This window comes from Mirounga leonina, unplaced genomic scaffold, assembly GCF_011800145.1.
Source record: "Mirounga leonina isolate KUSES-001 unplaced genomic scaffold, KU_Mleo_1.0 Mir_151, whole genome shotgun sequence".
Classification (NCBI taxonomy): domain Eukaryota; kingdom Metazoa; phylum Chordata; class Mammalia; order Carnivora; family Phocidae; genus Mirounga; species Mirounga leonina.
The window spans coordinates 33,716,784-33,731,974 of record NW_023270377.1 but is presented as its reverse complement, the minus strand read 5'-3'; the positions used below and the strand labels follow the sequence as shown (position 1 = coordinate 33,731,974).

The 15,191-nt window shown below is 39.3% G+C and overlaps 1 protein-coding gene across 2 annotated transcripts; it reads right to left on the bottom strand.

Moving 5' to 3' along the window:
- Nucleotides 1-6,338: 6,338 nt before the first annotated feature.
- On the bottom strand, nt 6,339-15,166 carry CLK1 (CDC like kinase 1). 2 transcript variants are annotated; one of them, XM_035007416.1, is made up of 13 exons: nt 15,057-15,166; nt 13,372-13,532; nt 12,902-13,130; nt 11,828-11,918; nt 11,368-11,434; nt 9,701-9,817; nt 9,445-9,611; nt 8,641-8,735; nt 8,418-8,547; nt 7,708-7,790; nt 7,193-7,272; nt 6,821-6,911; nt 6,339-6,698 (listed from the first exon to the last, which is right to left on the bottom strand). In XM_035007416.1, the coding sequence occupies exons 2-13, from the start codon at nt 13,530-13,532 to the stop codon at nt 6,555-6,557; spliced, it is 1,455 nt and encodes a 484-aa protein (XP_034863307.1). In that variant the 5' UTR covers nt 15,057-15,166; the 3' UTR covers nt 6,339-6,554. The 2 variants fall into 2 exon arrangements, with proteins under 2 accessions (XP_034863307.1, XP_034863308.1); XM_035007417.1 differs by lacking the exons at nt 11,828-11,918; nt 13,372-13,532; nt 15,057-15,166 and having other exon boundaries at nt 6,343-6,698.
- Between the last annotated feature and the right edge of the window lie 25 nt (nt 15,167-15,191).

The window sequence follows — 15,191 nt, the reverse complement described above, 5'->3', positions numbered from 1 at the left end:
ACTGACTGAGCCACCCAGGCACTCCAAGACAGAAAACTTTTAAAAAGACAATGATTGCTCTACTCCAGCCAAATACCACAGGAAAAACAAACAAACAAATATGGTCCTACTTCTACTCTTGCCAGCAAAAACTTAAGTGGGGATGCCAGGTTTCAACCCTTGCCAGGCTCTAACAAGATTCCTCAAGCCCTGACGAGGTGGTGTCAGGGAAGGCTGAGTAGGGAGCTGGGACTCTCATCCCTGCTAGGTGATAACACTCCTTCCAGCCTCCTGTTATGTCCACTTGGAGAGCCTGGACTTTCATCCTTATTCGTGGTAATGAGGTACCCCCTCCGTCTTCCAGCTGGTGTAGCATTTCAGGAGGCCGGCTGGAGAGTCTCAGAACTTTGATGCTGTCCAGAGATAACATGGATTGAGGCCACTCCACCCTGTGTCAGGGGAGCCATATGAAGTAACAGGCAATGAAGCAATCCTGCCACTCCTAGCCAGAGTGATAGTAGAGGCCTAGTGGGGATTCAGAACTCCCAACTCTGTCCAGCAGGGAAGAGGAGGAGCTCCTCCCTGACCCTGAGTGTTAACATAAGCTGAATGTAGATCCTGGACTCCCTGCTCCCCCTAACCCACCAACCTGGTAGTAATAAGGCAGTACTGTCTGTTTTCCCACCACGGTGTGTCAGACGAGGTCTAGTGAAATAGAATATTTAAGTAAGATCCAGAGTCTTATATAAATGCCAAAAAATGTCCAAGTTTCAATTAAAAAAAAAAATCACTTGTCATACCAAGAACCAAGAAAATACCAACCTAAACTTAAAAATATCAGCAGATACCAGGATAACACAGAGCTTGGAATTACCCCACAATAATTTTAAAGCAGTCATCAAAGAATGTTGAAATGAGCAATTACAAAAACACTTGAAACAAACGGAAAACTAGAAAGTCCATATGGAAATTTTATAACTGAAAAACATGATAATTGGGGGAAAAAAACACCAATGGATGGGCTAAGCAGCAGAAAGAAGGGAACTGAGGAAAAAACTGGTAGTCTTGAATAATGGAAATTATCCACTATGAGTAACAGAGAAAATAGATGAAAGGAAACAAAACAAAACACCAGAGGATCAGGGGCCTGTGGAACTATAACAAAAGATCTATTATTCATGTCATTAGAGTCCCAGAAAGAAAGAAGAAAATGGGCAGGGCTGAAAAAGTATTCAAAGAAATACAGCTGAAAACTCCCAAATTTGGCAAAAGATAGAAACATTCAGATTTGAGAAGCTGTGTGTCTCTAAAAAGGATAAACCCAAAGAATGCACACCAAGGTACATCACAGTCAAACATCTTTTGAAACCCAGCCACCCAGTATTTTTGGAAAGTTTTACTGGAATGCAGTGACATTCATTCATTTACATGCTATCTACAGCTGCTTTCTCACTACAAGAGCAAACATACACATTTAAAACACATGTAAGAAAAAAAAAAACACCATGAACTCTCACTGATCCATCACCCAGTTTCAACTATTATTAGCTCACGGCCAATCTTATTTTGTCTGTACTCCCCTACACCTCCCCTCCACTTCTCCTAACCCCTCTGGATTATTCTGAAGCAAAACCAAGACACCATAACTTTTCTGGGAATCCTTTTGTGAGACTCTTGAAAAGGAGGCAATTTTCTCTCTTCCACTGGGAGAATATAAACCAGGGGCTGCAGGCAACCATTCTTGCAACCACTCAGAACCTTCTAGTGACATCCTGTCTCATACAGAACTCTAGTCTTTACAATAATCTACAAAGCAGAGGTGCCTGGCTTGCTCAGTTGTCAGTAGAGCATGTGACTCTTGAACTTGGGGTTGTAAATTCAAGCTCCATGTTGGGTGTAGAGATTACTTAAAAATAAAACCTTAAAAAAAGTGAAACAAAAACCACAATGATCTACAAACCTCTACATAATCTGGCCCCTGGATCTCTCTCTAACCTCATTTCCTAACACTCTAACACCCATTCAGCTTCAACTATACTCTTCTTCTTGTACAGTGAACACACTAAGGATGCTTCTGCCTCAGTGGCAGTTACTATTTCCTCTCCCTACACAATCTTCCCTGGGTTATTATCTGCACAAACCTCTCTCTAACTTCCTAAGAAAAGGTCATCTCCAAAAAAAAGGTCATCATCCAGTTGTTCAACAAATATTTACTGAGCACATTCAATCTACCTAGCATTGTTATAGCTTCTTGGGATATGCAGTAAATAAATTAAAACATCTCTGATGTCACAAAGCTTACCTTTCAGCAATGTAAGAGTAAATAAACTCCTATAGAGAAAAACAAAGCAGAGAAGGGGAGTATGGGTGGTGTTAACAAGGGAGGCTGTGGCAATTTTAAGTAGTCAGGGAAGGCCTCACGGAAATAAACACCTGAGGAGTGAAATGTGCACATCCAGAAGAGGAAGGACTGTACTTGGTATGTTTGAGGAATAAGGAGGCCAGTGAGGCCAGAGCACTATAGAGGAGAAAGTAGCTGGCATGTGGGCAGAAAGATGGAGTGGCACAGCCGATATTATAAAGGTGATTATAAGGACTTTGGTAAACTGACATGAAAGCCTTCAGAAGATTTTGAGATGAGTAACTTGACATTTAATTTTAACAGGCTCACTCTGGCTTGTTTGTAGATGTTTGTAGGGGTGGGTTTTTGATTCCACTGATGGTCCAAATTCTCCACCACTGCTTTTGTCTACACCTTTTACCACATAACCTTGTTACGTCCTCCCATGTAAATGCTGGGACCCGGTCGTGTGATTTTCTTTGACCAACAGGATGTTAGCAAATTCACTCTGGGACACCACTCCTCAGGGGGCAGGCTAAGCCTCACTGCCTCACTTTTATTTCCCCCCCCCACCACCACCCCCCTCGCTTTTAAATCTAAGCCCTTAAAGGTTTATGTCATTCAGTCGAATGCATCTTACTTTCAAACATGTAACCAGTGTATTTCTCTCACATCTTAGGGTGTTAATTAGTACAACTGAATATCCATGTCACCATCTTCAATGGCAAAAATAACTAAAAAATTAGGACTATAGCCATCGTATATAATTTGAGATTATCTGATGTTATCATTTAAAATGCACTGTCATGGGTGCCTCAGATGGTTAAGTATCTGTCTTTGGCTCAGGTCATGACTTCCGGGGTCTGGGATCGAGCCTCCCAGGACTCTGCTTCTCCCTCTCCCTCTGTCTCTACCCCCTGCTCATGCTGTCTCAAATGAATAAATGAAATCTTAAAAAAAAAAAATACTATCATGGGGTGTCTCTGGATGGTTCAGTTGGTTGAGCCTTCGGCTCATTTCAGCTCAGGTCATGATTTCAGGGTTGTGGGATCAAGCCCTGTGTTGGGCTCTGTGCAGTCTGCTTGTCCCTCTCCCCCTGCTCTCTCTCAAATAAAATCTTGGGACACCTGGGTGGCTCAGTTGGTTAAGCGTCTGCCTTCAGCTCAGGTCATGATCCCAGGTCCTGGGATCGAGTCCTGCATCGGGTTCCTTGCTTAGCAAGGAGCCTGATTCTCCCTCTGCCTGCCGCTCCCCTGCTTGTGCTCTTTCTCTGACAAAAATAAAATCTTTAAAATAAATGAAACCTTAAAAAAAATAATAAAGGGGCGCCTGGGTGGCTCGGCCGGTTGGGGGCGTGACTCTTGATTTCGGCTTCGGTCGTGGGATCAAGTCCTGTGTCGGCTTCATGCTCAACAGGGAGTCAGCTTCCAATTTTCTCTCCCTCTCTAAAATGAAGAGAAATTTAAAAAAAAAAGATATGCTAAAAAATGTACTATCATTTAGGGTTTACTCAAGAAAAAAATTCAGACAGGCAACCTTAATGTAATTTGAATGGGAATTAACCTTTAAGACTAATTGTATTGCAAGGGACCAAACATGCAAAATACCAATCAAGATATATATGGTTCCTTCCAGATTAATAGCTCATGTACAATCTAGGCCACTATTCCATTTGTGTTTTGTTATTTTAAGATTTTATTTTGACAGAGAGAGAAGATAAGCAGGGGGAGGGGCAGGCAGAGGGAGAGAGAGGAAGCAGGCTCCCTGCGAGTAGGGAGCCTGATGCGGGGCTCGATCCCAGGACCCTGGGATCATGACCTGAGCCGAAGGCAGGCGCTTAACGACTGAGCCACCCAGACACCCCACCACTTGTGCTTTTCATCTATTAAACATACCTGTAACTCTGAGATAAATGCCATAATATTCCTGTTTTACAAATAATATAGATAAGCATAGACTTGGTGACATTCCAAAGTCCTGCAACTAGTAAGGGCTAGTTTTCAAACTAGACAGTCTGACTCTGGAGTGGAGATCCTCATTCTAGCATCAAAAATTTATATGGCCTACAAATCTGCTTAATTTTTAAATTTCTAAAAAACCCCAAAACTCTTGAACAAACAGTGCAGGAACTGGACATCCACACATAAAAAGATTAATCCTTCACAAAAATTAACTCAAAATGGATTAGACTTAAATGTGAAACACAAAACTTTAGAACTCCTACAAAGAAAACCTAGATGATCTTGGGCATGGTGAATTTTTAGAGACACTAAGGGCATAACCCATGAAGAACTGACAATCTAGATTCTAAAAATCAACTTCTGTGAAAGACAAGCCAGACTGGAATATTTGTGAGACACATCTACTAAAAAACTCTTATCCCAAATATAAAAATAACTCTTACTATATCCTTAACTATTTGATCTAGCAATCACTCCTTGTTATCTACCCAAAAGCAGTGGAAACTTATGTCCACACACAAACCTGTCCATGGATATTTTTAGCAGCTTTATTCGTAATTGTCTTAGAAACATGTAAGATGTCCTTTAGTAGGTGAATGGATAAGCTGTGGTACATCCAGACTATGGAATGCTAATTCAGAACTAAAAAGAAATGAATGATAAAGCCATGAAAAGATGGAGGAAACTTCAATGTACATTATTTACGTGAAAAATCTGAAAGGCTGAATACTACAGTATTCCAATTATAGGACATTCTGGAAGAGACAAAACTACAGTTAAAAGATCAGTGGTTGCCAGAGTATGGGAGGGGAGGGCAGGATAAAAGGCAGAGCACAGATTTTTAGAGCAGTGAAAATGCTCAGTATTCTGTAATGATGGATTCAGGTCATCTTCCATTTGTACAAACCCACAGAATGTAATGCACTAAGTCAGCTAGAAAGTAATCTATGTGATTATGTCAACATAGATCCAATTTTAACATGTACCCATTGGTGAGGGATGTTGAGAATAGAAAAGGCTCTATGTGTGGGGGCAGGAGGTACATATGGAATCTCTGTACCTTCCTCTCAATTTTCATGTGAACCTACAACTCTAAAGAAAAGTCTTAAAGAACTTAATTTAAAAAAACAAAAACAAAAACCTGACTGTAGAGTCTTAAATTATCTAGCATAAATAAAACCATAGACAAATGCCTAACTCTGACCAGTCACTTAAAATTTGACACTTGGCCACTTGGCTACCAAGTATTCTGGAAGGATTTTTTTTTTTTTAAGGAATCTCTACACCCAATGTGGGGCTCAAATTCACAACCCTAAGATTAAGGGTTGCATGCTCCACTGACTGATCCAGCCCGGTGCCCCTCTGGAAGCTTTTTTCTTTTTTAAGACTTGTTTTTTGAGAGAGAGAACAAGCAGGGGGGAGAGGGAACAGGCTCCCGGCTGAGCTGGGAGCGTGATGTGGGGCTCGATCCCAGGATCATGACCCAAGCTGACAGCAGACACTTTACTGAGCCACCCAGGTGCCCCACGGAAGCTTTTCTGTTATTTCTTACCAGTCTTGAATGAGAATAGGACCTGAAGCCATTTGCAGTATCCCACTCAGGGGGTATTTGAATGGGAATAAAGGGAGAAAAAAATTGGGGGCCAATCTCTATAGTTCTTTGTATTCTGTAAAATTTCGATTCATTACATTTGTTTTCAAGAAGGAAGGCAGAAGCCCCGATGCTGGCAATCCCTAAAATGGAAACAAAGCTAAATATTTCCAAAGACTTAAAGGAAACCTCCAAAAATGGAAATATATACAGGAAGAAAAACAGTGCTAAAAACAAACTGTATAGGGGGCGCCTGGGTGGCTCAGATGGTCAAGTGTCTGCCTTCGGCTCAGGTCATGATCCCAGAGTCCTGGGATCGAGCCCCACGTCGGGCTCCCTGCTCAGTGGGGAGTCTGCTTCTCCCTCTCCCTCTATCCCCCTGCTCATGCTGTTTCTCAAATAAGTGAGTATTAAAAAAACACACAACACCCTACCTTTAAAAAAAAAACAACTGTACAGATTCCTATAAATTTCATAAGGACAAAAAGTTTATTCTAAATAAATCATTTTATACAGTAATTACTGGAAAAAAATGTTCGTTACTTTAGCAATTTACTTAAATTATCCAAGCAAAATAAACAGCAATAGAAAAATGTAAGAATTTTACAAAAGCTATACAAAATAACTTATTTAAAAATTAGACTGATACAGTCCATAAAATATCTTCAAGAGAACTATAGATCTATGTAGCTTTTTTTAGGGGGTAAAAGAAGGGATGCTTTAAGGCTTCTTTGAGAGTAATCCTTTTAGCTGGATCATACTCCAACATTTTCTCAATGAGATCAAAGAGAAGCTCATGTTCAGCATCCTGAGAGAGCATAAATTCCTGAAAGGAAAAGAAAAACAGTCAACAGTCTTCAACTACCACTTATCGTAATTTTATTTCTTTACCATAAAGAGAAGGGAAACTCAAGGTTTTAATCATTTAAGTAATGGTCCCAGACTTACCTTCAGAGGTTTACAGCGCCTTGAAACGTATCTGCCGGCAGAACTGTGTTCATCCCAGTCTAATCGATCATGATGGAAATATTTACGTTTCCTAAAAGTAAGTCAATATCCATTGATGTTTATAATGCTGACAATGAAAACTTAAAACCTCTAGGAAAATGATTGGTTTCATCTATTGTTATGCTTTTGTAGATCAAAGATTAACACTTTACTAGAGACTTGAAAACAGCCTAGTTATTGGCTTCCCAACAAAGGAATCTGTTATATAAGTGAAAAAGCATTAGGACTTCATTATTTATATTAAAAAGTTCTAATCAGAATATAATACCAAGTGGTACAAAGGATGGCACCTACTCTTAAATAAAAACATACCTGGTTTTCTGTATCATATGTTTTGGTAAAGGTCCAAGAATCCTTTCCATCATTGCCAAATGCTCCTTACTATCATGTGTCTAAAATAATAAACAAAACTTGTTAATAAGCACATTGTGTACTTTGTTCTCATTTAACACAGCTGCTAAATTTCTATTCCCTAGAGATCAAAAGAAAGGTGATTACTAAAAAGGGCAAACTGTTAGCAAGTTACAGCTGACAACAAATATTAAGGCCCAAAGAACAAGCTCACCAATGATATCTCCAAATGAACAGGTAATTGTTTATAATATACTTAAAAAATTTTTTTAAATGATGAATTATTAAGGAAATGCAAATATCCAATAGTATCAGCTACAGAATTTTTATTCCTTTATACTTAACAATTAAGTCTATGAATTAGAAAAAAAAAACTGCCTAATGCCTAAATGTGCATACTTTGCTTTAAAGTGCTCATTCACATAAATAAGCACTTTTTTTGAGCAAAACCATTGAAACAGATCACTGTCACTTACTGGAAATACTGTAAACCCAAGGTAGTATTCAATAAGAATACAACCTATACTCCAGACATCACATGGCTGGGACCATCCTAAGGCTGTAAAGCAAAAACAAACTGTTAGAAAAAAACTAATATTTCTCAAAGACATTAAAAAACAAACATAAGTTCAAAATCCTTAATGTGTTTTTTTTAAAGATTTTTTAGAGTGGATGCACGTGCCCATCTGTGCGCACAAGCTGGGGGGGGCAGAGGGACAGAGGGATAAGCAGACTCCCTGCCAAGAGTGGAGCTCCCCATGTGGGCCTCCATCCCAGGACCCTGCGATCATGACCTGCGCTGAAGTCAGACGCTTAACTGACTGAACCACCCAGGCGCCCCCTACCCTTATTGTGTTTTAAGTTACTAATCTCTTAAAGGGAAAAAGATTTTAGAAAATCCCCACAAAGAATAAGACTAGAACTATAAATTTTAAAGTTAGCTTCAGGGGCGCCTGGGTGGCTCAGTCATTAAGCGTCTGCCTTCGGCTCAGGTCATGACCCCGGGGTCCTGGGATTGAGCCCTGCATCGGGCTCCCTGCTCAGTGGGAAGCCTGCTTCTCCCTCTCCCACTCCCCCTGCTTGTGTTCCCTCTTCTCGCTCTCTCTCTGCAAATAAATAAAATCTTAAAAAGGTTAGCTTCAGTAAATATATATACAGGTTCCCAAAGCACAATCAAGTAACTTACCTAAAATAACTTCAGGTGCCCTATAATGCCTTGTAGATACCAGTGTACTGTGATGTTCATCATCATATGTTGCGCTTCCAAAGTCTACAACTTTAATATCTGGATTTATTAAAGTACGTTCATCACGTTTCTGAAATCACAAATGATGGGTTAAGGAAGCATAATATTAAGAAGACATAAGATCTTAATTTCAAACAATGAAGTAATACACCTGAAGACTTACCATTTTGGGATTATATGCTTCTGTGTAGTCAGACTGCACAAATAAGATGTTTTCAGGCTTTAAGTCTGTGTGAGTCAACTTGTTATTGTGCAGAACTGAGAATGAAACAGAAAAAGTTGTCATCTGAAAATCAAAAACCTAACCAAACTGAAAAGCCCTACAACAACAAAATCTCTCTGATGAACATGTCCAAAGTTGTCAACATGTAACCGCCTCCTAGAAAACCACCCACTACCCTCAAAGTTAGTCCACCACCAACTAACTGCTCAAAAAGTGAAGAACTATTTTTATTCATGAAGCCGAGATTTGCCTGTTTCCAATGATGGCTTGTAACATTTGTAAAATTGTGTGGATTTTTTTTTTTGGTGGGGAAAGCATAAAGTCTTAAAATCTATTTTTTTTAGCTATTACTTGGAAAGCAGATCCATAAATGAGGAAGATTATCAAAGTCGATGCTACACTGACAAATACAGAAATGACTACAGTCAAGGATGTGAACCTGGACATTGTCATAGAGACCATGAAAGCAGGTATCAGAACCATAGTAGCAAGTCTTCTGGGAGAAGTGGAAGTAGTTACAAATCAAGCTAAACTAGTCTTCTATATGACATTATTATATGATGGACAATATACTACTTAATGAAATGCAAAACTGACCAATAGCTTGTCATCAACATCTTTCATACCTACCCCTTAAGTTAGGCTTGTGTTAGATCCCGTTTTTTTCTTAAAAGATCCAAATCAGTCTGGCATTAAATTAGTCGTAATAATCTCAAATTTCTGGAAGATATGCCAAGTACTTACAATTCACTGACTTGCATATCTGATATGCCATCTTCCTGATATGATCCAGATGAAATGGCAGAAAACCATTTTCCTTAATGAAGTCATAAGTACTAAGTCCTAATAGTTCAAACACAATGCAAATGTGACCATGATGCTCAAACCACTCCAACATCTGGACACAGCGGCTATAAACACATGAAAAATAACTTGAGTACAGATTCTCACAATTCAAATCTACCTGAGAGCATTTTCTGAGTTCTACTTTGATACTTACAATGTACTACTGGGGTCTGTTGTATTCAAGTGTTCCAGAACTTGTATTTCTGAGCGAGCAGCTTCACAGTATCTATCCACATTTTTAACTATTTTTACTGCTACATGTCTACCTCCTCTGTTAGAGAGAATTAAGTTCAAGTTAAAAAAAATGTTAAAAATGATGTCCTCTTCCATTTCTCTATCACTCTTTTCAAACTGTACTACTTCTAGTTTGATCCATTGTATTTGTTTTCTTGAATTTATGGTCTAGCATTCAGTTTTATCTGACTATACGTTAAGTACTCTCTTCTAATTGCAACTCACTGTAAGCAACGAGAATGATCTTTAGCTATATGGTGGAATCAGATGATACAAATACATGTTGAATGACACAATTTTTTTTTCATCAAAACACCACTCACATGATTTCTTTTTTTGGTCCTTCAACTAAACTATATTTAATAGCTGTAATGTAACAAGAATATTGGGATATCACCACTTCAATTTGCAAAACACTATGTAAAGCAGTTTTCTTGTAGTACCTGTCACTGGCAAATATTAAATTCTTCGCTTTGTCTAGGTTACCAGAAAAGTTGGGATATGGGAGGGGCATAGTAAGGAGCTCTACTTCTCAGGGCCTTACTAACCAAGAGTAGGAAGCCCTTCCCAATAATTCACTTAGAAAAGCTCTGCCATTCAGAAGGGGGAAAAATTCAAATAGGAAACAAAAAAGATAATGGAAAAATTTCTTAGACTATCTCAAGGAATTTCAACCAGTAGGAGTGCCTGGGTGGCTCAGAGTACCGCATTGGGCTCTCTGCTCAGTGGGGTGCCTGCTTCTCCCTTTCCCTCTGCCTGCCGCTCCCCATGCTTGTGCTCTCTCCTTCTAGCTCTCTGACAATAAATGTAATCTTAAAAAAAAAAAATTTCAACCAATAGTTTGAAAGGCACAAATAAACGTGATACCAATTTAAAAGAGTTCTCAACCCTAGCTATGTTATCAATTATAGCATTCATTATGTTATGAATTATAGCATTTTCTAAATAGAGATTCCTAGGTGACTACCCTGAAGACTGTGTCAATGTCTTGGGTAAGCCCAGTTCCAAATACCCCTAACATAAAACCAAGGCTGTGGCAAGTTCTGATTTGGATCACTGATACGGGGGGGCGGGGGGTGTGTGTGCACAAGACTGTCACAAGAACTGTGCCCAGTGGGACAACAAAATACTTCCTAAAATAATAAAATCCGTCCTCAAAATCAAAGACTACATACACTATTAATAGCTAATGTTTAATAATCTAAAGGGCTGGTACCTTTTTTTTTTTTTTTAAAGATTTTATTTATCTGAGAAAGGTAAGAGAGCAAGCACACATGAGTAGGGGGGCTGTGGGCAGAGGAAGAGGTAGCAGCATACTCCCTGTGAGCAGGGAGCCCAATGCAGGGTTTGATCCCAGGACCCTGAGATCATGACCTGACCCAAAGGCAGATGCTTAACCAACTGAGCCACCCAAGTGCCCCTAAAAGGCTGGTACCTTTAACTGGGAGTTTCCTAGATCAAAGTCAAAAAACCAAGTGAAAGTATATAATAATATATCTAACTTATGGTCAGGCAATATTCCAAAGCTAAAAAAATTCTCTACTACTGCTAACAGCCCCAAATGCAGTCTCAGGCTAGGAAACTTACGCTTTATGATCAATGCACTCCACGACTTTTCCAAAAGCTCCTTCTCCTAAAGTATCAACAATTTCATCTAAAAGAGAGAAATAAATCTCAGTTATACCAAGAAGTGGAAATAGTTTACTTATCATAATAAATGCTATCAATGCAGATTATTCTAGTTGATGCTACAAATTTCCTTATCACTAGACATTTATTGGTCAACACTGTCAAAAAACATTTATAACTAGTTTTAGATCTAATTTCATTCTTAAGCTCATTTTATTAACTTGATTTACTGTTCTGGAAGTTCTGCTTAACAAATATTAAATTTCTAAAGAAAGAAAAAAACACACAATCCCACCCCCCAAAAGAAATAAAAAACAAACAAAAAAACAGAGAAAGAAAAGATTTCCAAATCCCTGAAATCTTTATATATAGATTATGTTATCTGAAAAGTTAATAAGTGTTGAAAAATATTCTATACATCTTGCACTTAGTACGTCTCCACTCTGACAGATCAGGTGACCCTCCTCATCATCCTCTACACTCCTGGTTCTTTTCCTTCGGTGACTCTTCTGGAAACGTCAAGTGGGCGGCACCAAGATCATCCAGCCAATCAATATACCCGAGTGAATTCAGGGCAGAATACGAAATTCATTCAGCGGGGAGATATTCAGGCATTCAGATACACGCCAGGCCACAAACGGTTGGCAGGAGCAATTTCAAATTCAGTCCCCAGAAATTCACAGGGCACATAGTTTATGTTAACAGGAGAAAAACATGGCAAGGAACAGATTTTCAGATAAGATACTCAAAGTGGCAAGGCAACAAAACATAATACAATTGTTTTTCTTAAAAAAAAAAAAAAATGCTTAGTTGTAGCATTCACTGAAACATAATTTTAAGTTTCTAGTGTTCTAATTTAATGTTGCAAAATTGTAGGATGTAATCTTTACTTGGTCAAAGTAGACTGTGGCCACATTAAGATTTCCTAGCTAATCTAAGAAAACAAATATTAAAACAGTAAATAATATTAAAGTCCTTATTTTGGGGAGGAAAAAAAAAATTTGGCATACAAGAATAACACTATGTCATTTCAAATGTCATCTGCTCTTCAAATTAACCCATTACCCATTATATTCAAATCTGTTAAGTGATTTGCTTAGTGAAAAAATTAGAGCATGCTTTGCTAGAAAAAGGCATGCCTAAACCCTCAACCATACAAAAATAAAATGCTTATTCTATTGTGACAAAACTTCAATTTATCAAATCAGATTTCCTGAAATACCATAAAAATAAACTAATCTAAGTTAATTACCTCCGCTGATTCACTGGAATGACAATTAGTTGCCAACTATTAATAAAATGTTACTATAAAACTTAATATGTTCTGTATTTCAGCAATTTTCTATTCAATGCACAAACACAGAAAGAAGCCAAGTTAAATTGACATGACTTCTTTTTAAACAGAACTTTCTCAAATGATCAAACACAAATTCAAATATTACTGTTCCACGTGGGAAATAAACTTTACAAAATGTTTTAAAAGAGCTCATACCCCATGTGAACGATGATGTGAAGTACTGTGGTGAATCCTGTGTTTGCTTTTATAACTACTTCTTCCACTTCTCCCAGAAGACTTGCTACTATGGTTCTGATATCTGCTTTCATGGTCTCTATGACGATGTCCAGGTTCACATCCTTGACTGTAGTCATTTCTGTATTCATCAATGTAGCGTCGACTATGATAATCTTTCTCATTTATGGATCTGCTTTCCAAGTAATGGCTAAAAAAAATAAATTTTAAGACTTTATGCTTTCCCCACCAAAAAAATACAATTTTACAAACGTTACAAGTCATCTTTGGAAACAAAAAGGAATGGGTTTCATCGTTACTTAAATTTAAGTGATACTATAATTTTAATCAGGAAAATATAACCCCCTCACACACTTTTACTGAGACATAGTTGACATACAGCATTAGTGAAATGTATTTTTATATTGAGACACTGTAAGTACCATCCTTACCTATCAGATGTTTTAGAGTGATTATATTTGCAGCGCTTGTTCTCCCGGGCACTGCTATGTGATCTCTTCTTTCTTTTATGACTGCTACTGCTTCTCCATTTTCCACAGTCCCAATCTTTTTCATCCCAATCAGGACAGTAAGTTCTTTTTGAGTGCCTCATCTACATAAAAAGACAAGTTTTCCCAGTTACGTTGTATCCCACCTGTCAACATTGAGCAGTTTAATGAAACTCTTCTTTGCAAATTCACTCTAGTTGTGACTTTTTTCTTTTAAAAATTTTTTAAAGATTTTAAAATAATCTCCACACCCAATGTGGGGCTGGAACTCACAACACGGAGATCAAGAGTCTCACGCTCTACTGATTCAGTCGGACCGGTGTCCCTCAAATGTTCTTTTAAATCCAAGTTCAAAAGTCATTGTCAACCAATCTAAAATCATTGATAAATCCAGTGAGTGCACTGTGTGCCAAACTGTGGAATCCAAAACTCTACTAATAGGTATTATGCATTATCCACCTTATGCTAAGATTTACTGAAAACAGGTAGGAAAAGAAATAAGAGGGGTGGGGGCCAGAAAATCCAATTTATCAATTCTGGTAAAAATCTTACTCCTTTCCTGTCAGCTGCACAAATTTACTATAAGTCCATATATGTAACCCTCCCCATTTAAATGTTTATCAGAAACTAGCCTCCAACTTAAATGCAATCATAAATGTTCTTTGCGACAGAACCCTCATTATTATTTCCGTAAAGCAGATAAATCGATCAAACTACCAACGTCTTTTATTATACACAGAAGTCAACGGTGGCATTAGAAAACCACGAAATACCATCTTTTGGGGTACCCAGAACATGCTATATGTAACAAAACCTACCTTATTCTAAAAGCAATCTTATATGATCAATTTAGGGGACGGCAGCGCCTTCCTTCCAGTAATGTTTCGAACAAAAATCAACTACCGTTCTTACCAGTACAAACTGCTGGGACTCCATCACGTCTTAAACTGAATCAAAACACTCCCAACTGTTCCCTAGGGGTTTGGGGGGTAAGGGGGCGCAAAAATTCCCACGCATAAAATGTCTCATAGCCTGACTTCTCCCACACGCTCCTTCAAATACACCCTATTATTTCTGGCTTCTCCGGGTCCCTAAATCTGATTTGTTAACGCCACCGAGGGGAAAGACACTCGCGGTTTTCACTCGAATCTTTCCAAGACTAGTCTAGACGTTCAGTGATACCGCCTCCTACCAGGTCAATATGTTCTCTCCAGTTGCTACAAGAGAGTGACACACACATTCCAGGACCCAAGTAAACACCACCCCCAGCAGGAAGCTTCGCCGCCTCCGCCCCGCCGCCATCTTACAGATCCGCCGAGGTGGCCAAGGCCGTCGCCAACAAAATGGCGCCCATGGGCGCCTGGCCCAGCCCCCCAACCTAGCAGTCGCTCACTACCCCTCGCCAGTGTCTGGGGCGTCGCGCTTCAGGGAGAAACTCGCGGCAACAGGCTCGGCAGAGAAGGGAAGACAAGCCCGCCGCCTTCGTGCAACCCGGGGGGTGAGAGAAAAAAAGGGTCGTCGTGTCGGGGATTACAGGCAGCCAGCAAGCGAAAAGAGGGCATCACCAGGCGCTCTCGAGGCACAGAACAAGGGCCCTGACACCTAGCCCGCTTCCTCCTGCGTCTTACCGTCCAGGCCAGAGAGTCCAAGCCAAAGGAGACGAAGTTTGCAACGTGAAAACGGGAAAAGCCCAACTTACGGCGACGGGCTCCAACAACAAAATGGAGCTGACAGCCGCAGCGTCGGGACTCTACTCGAAAACA

Coding starts and splice junctions, on each gene's coding strand:
- CLK1 (XM_035007416.1), bottom strand. CDS start 13,532: ATGAGGCACTCAAAAAGAACTTACTGTCCTGATTGGGATGAAAAAGAT. Junction 11,435..11,827: donor AGACGTACTAAGTGCAAGAT/GTATAGAATATT, acceptor TCTCTCTTTTAG/ATGAAATTGTTGATACTTTA. Junction 9,818..11,367: donor GAGTGCATTGATCATAAAGC/GTAAGTTTCCTA, acceptor TCTCTCTAACAG/AGGAGGTAGACATGTAGCAG.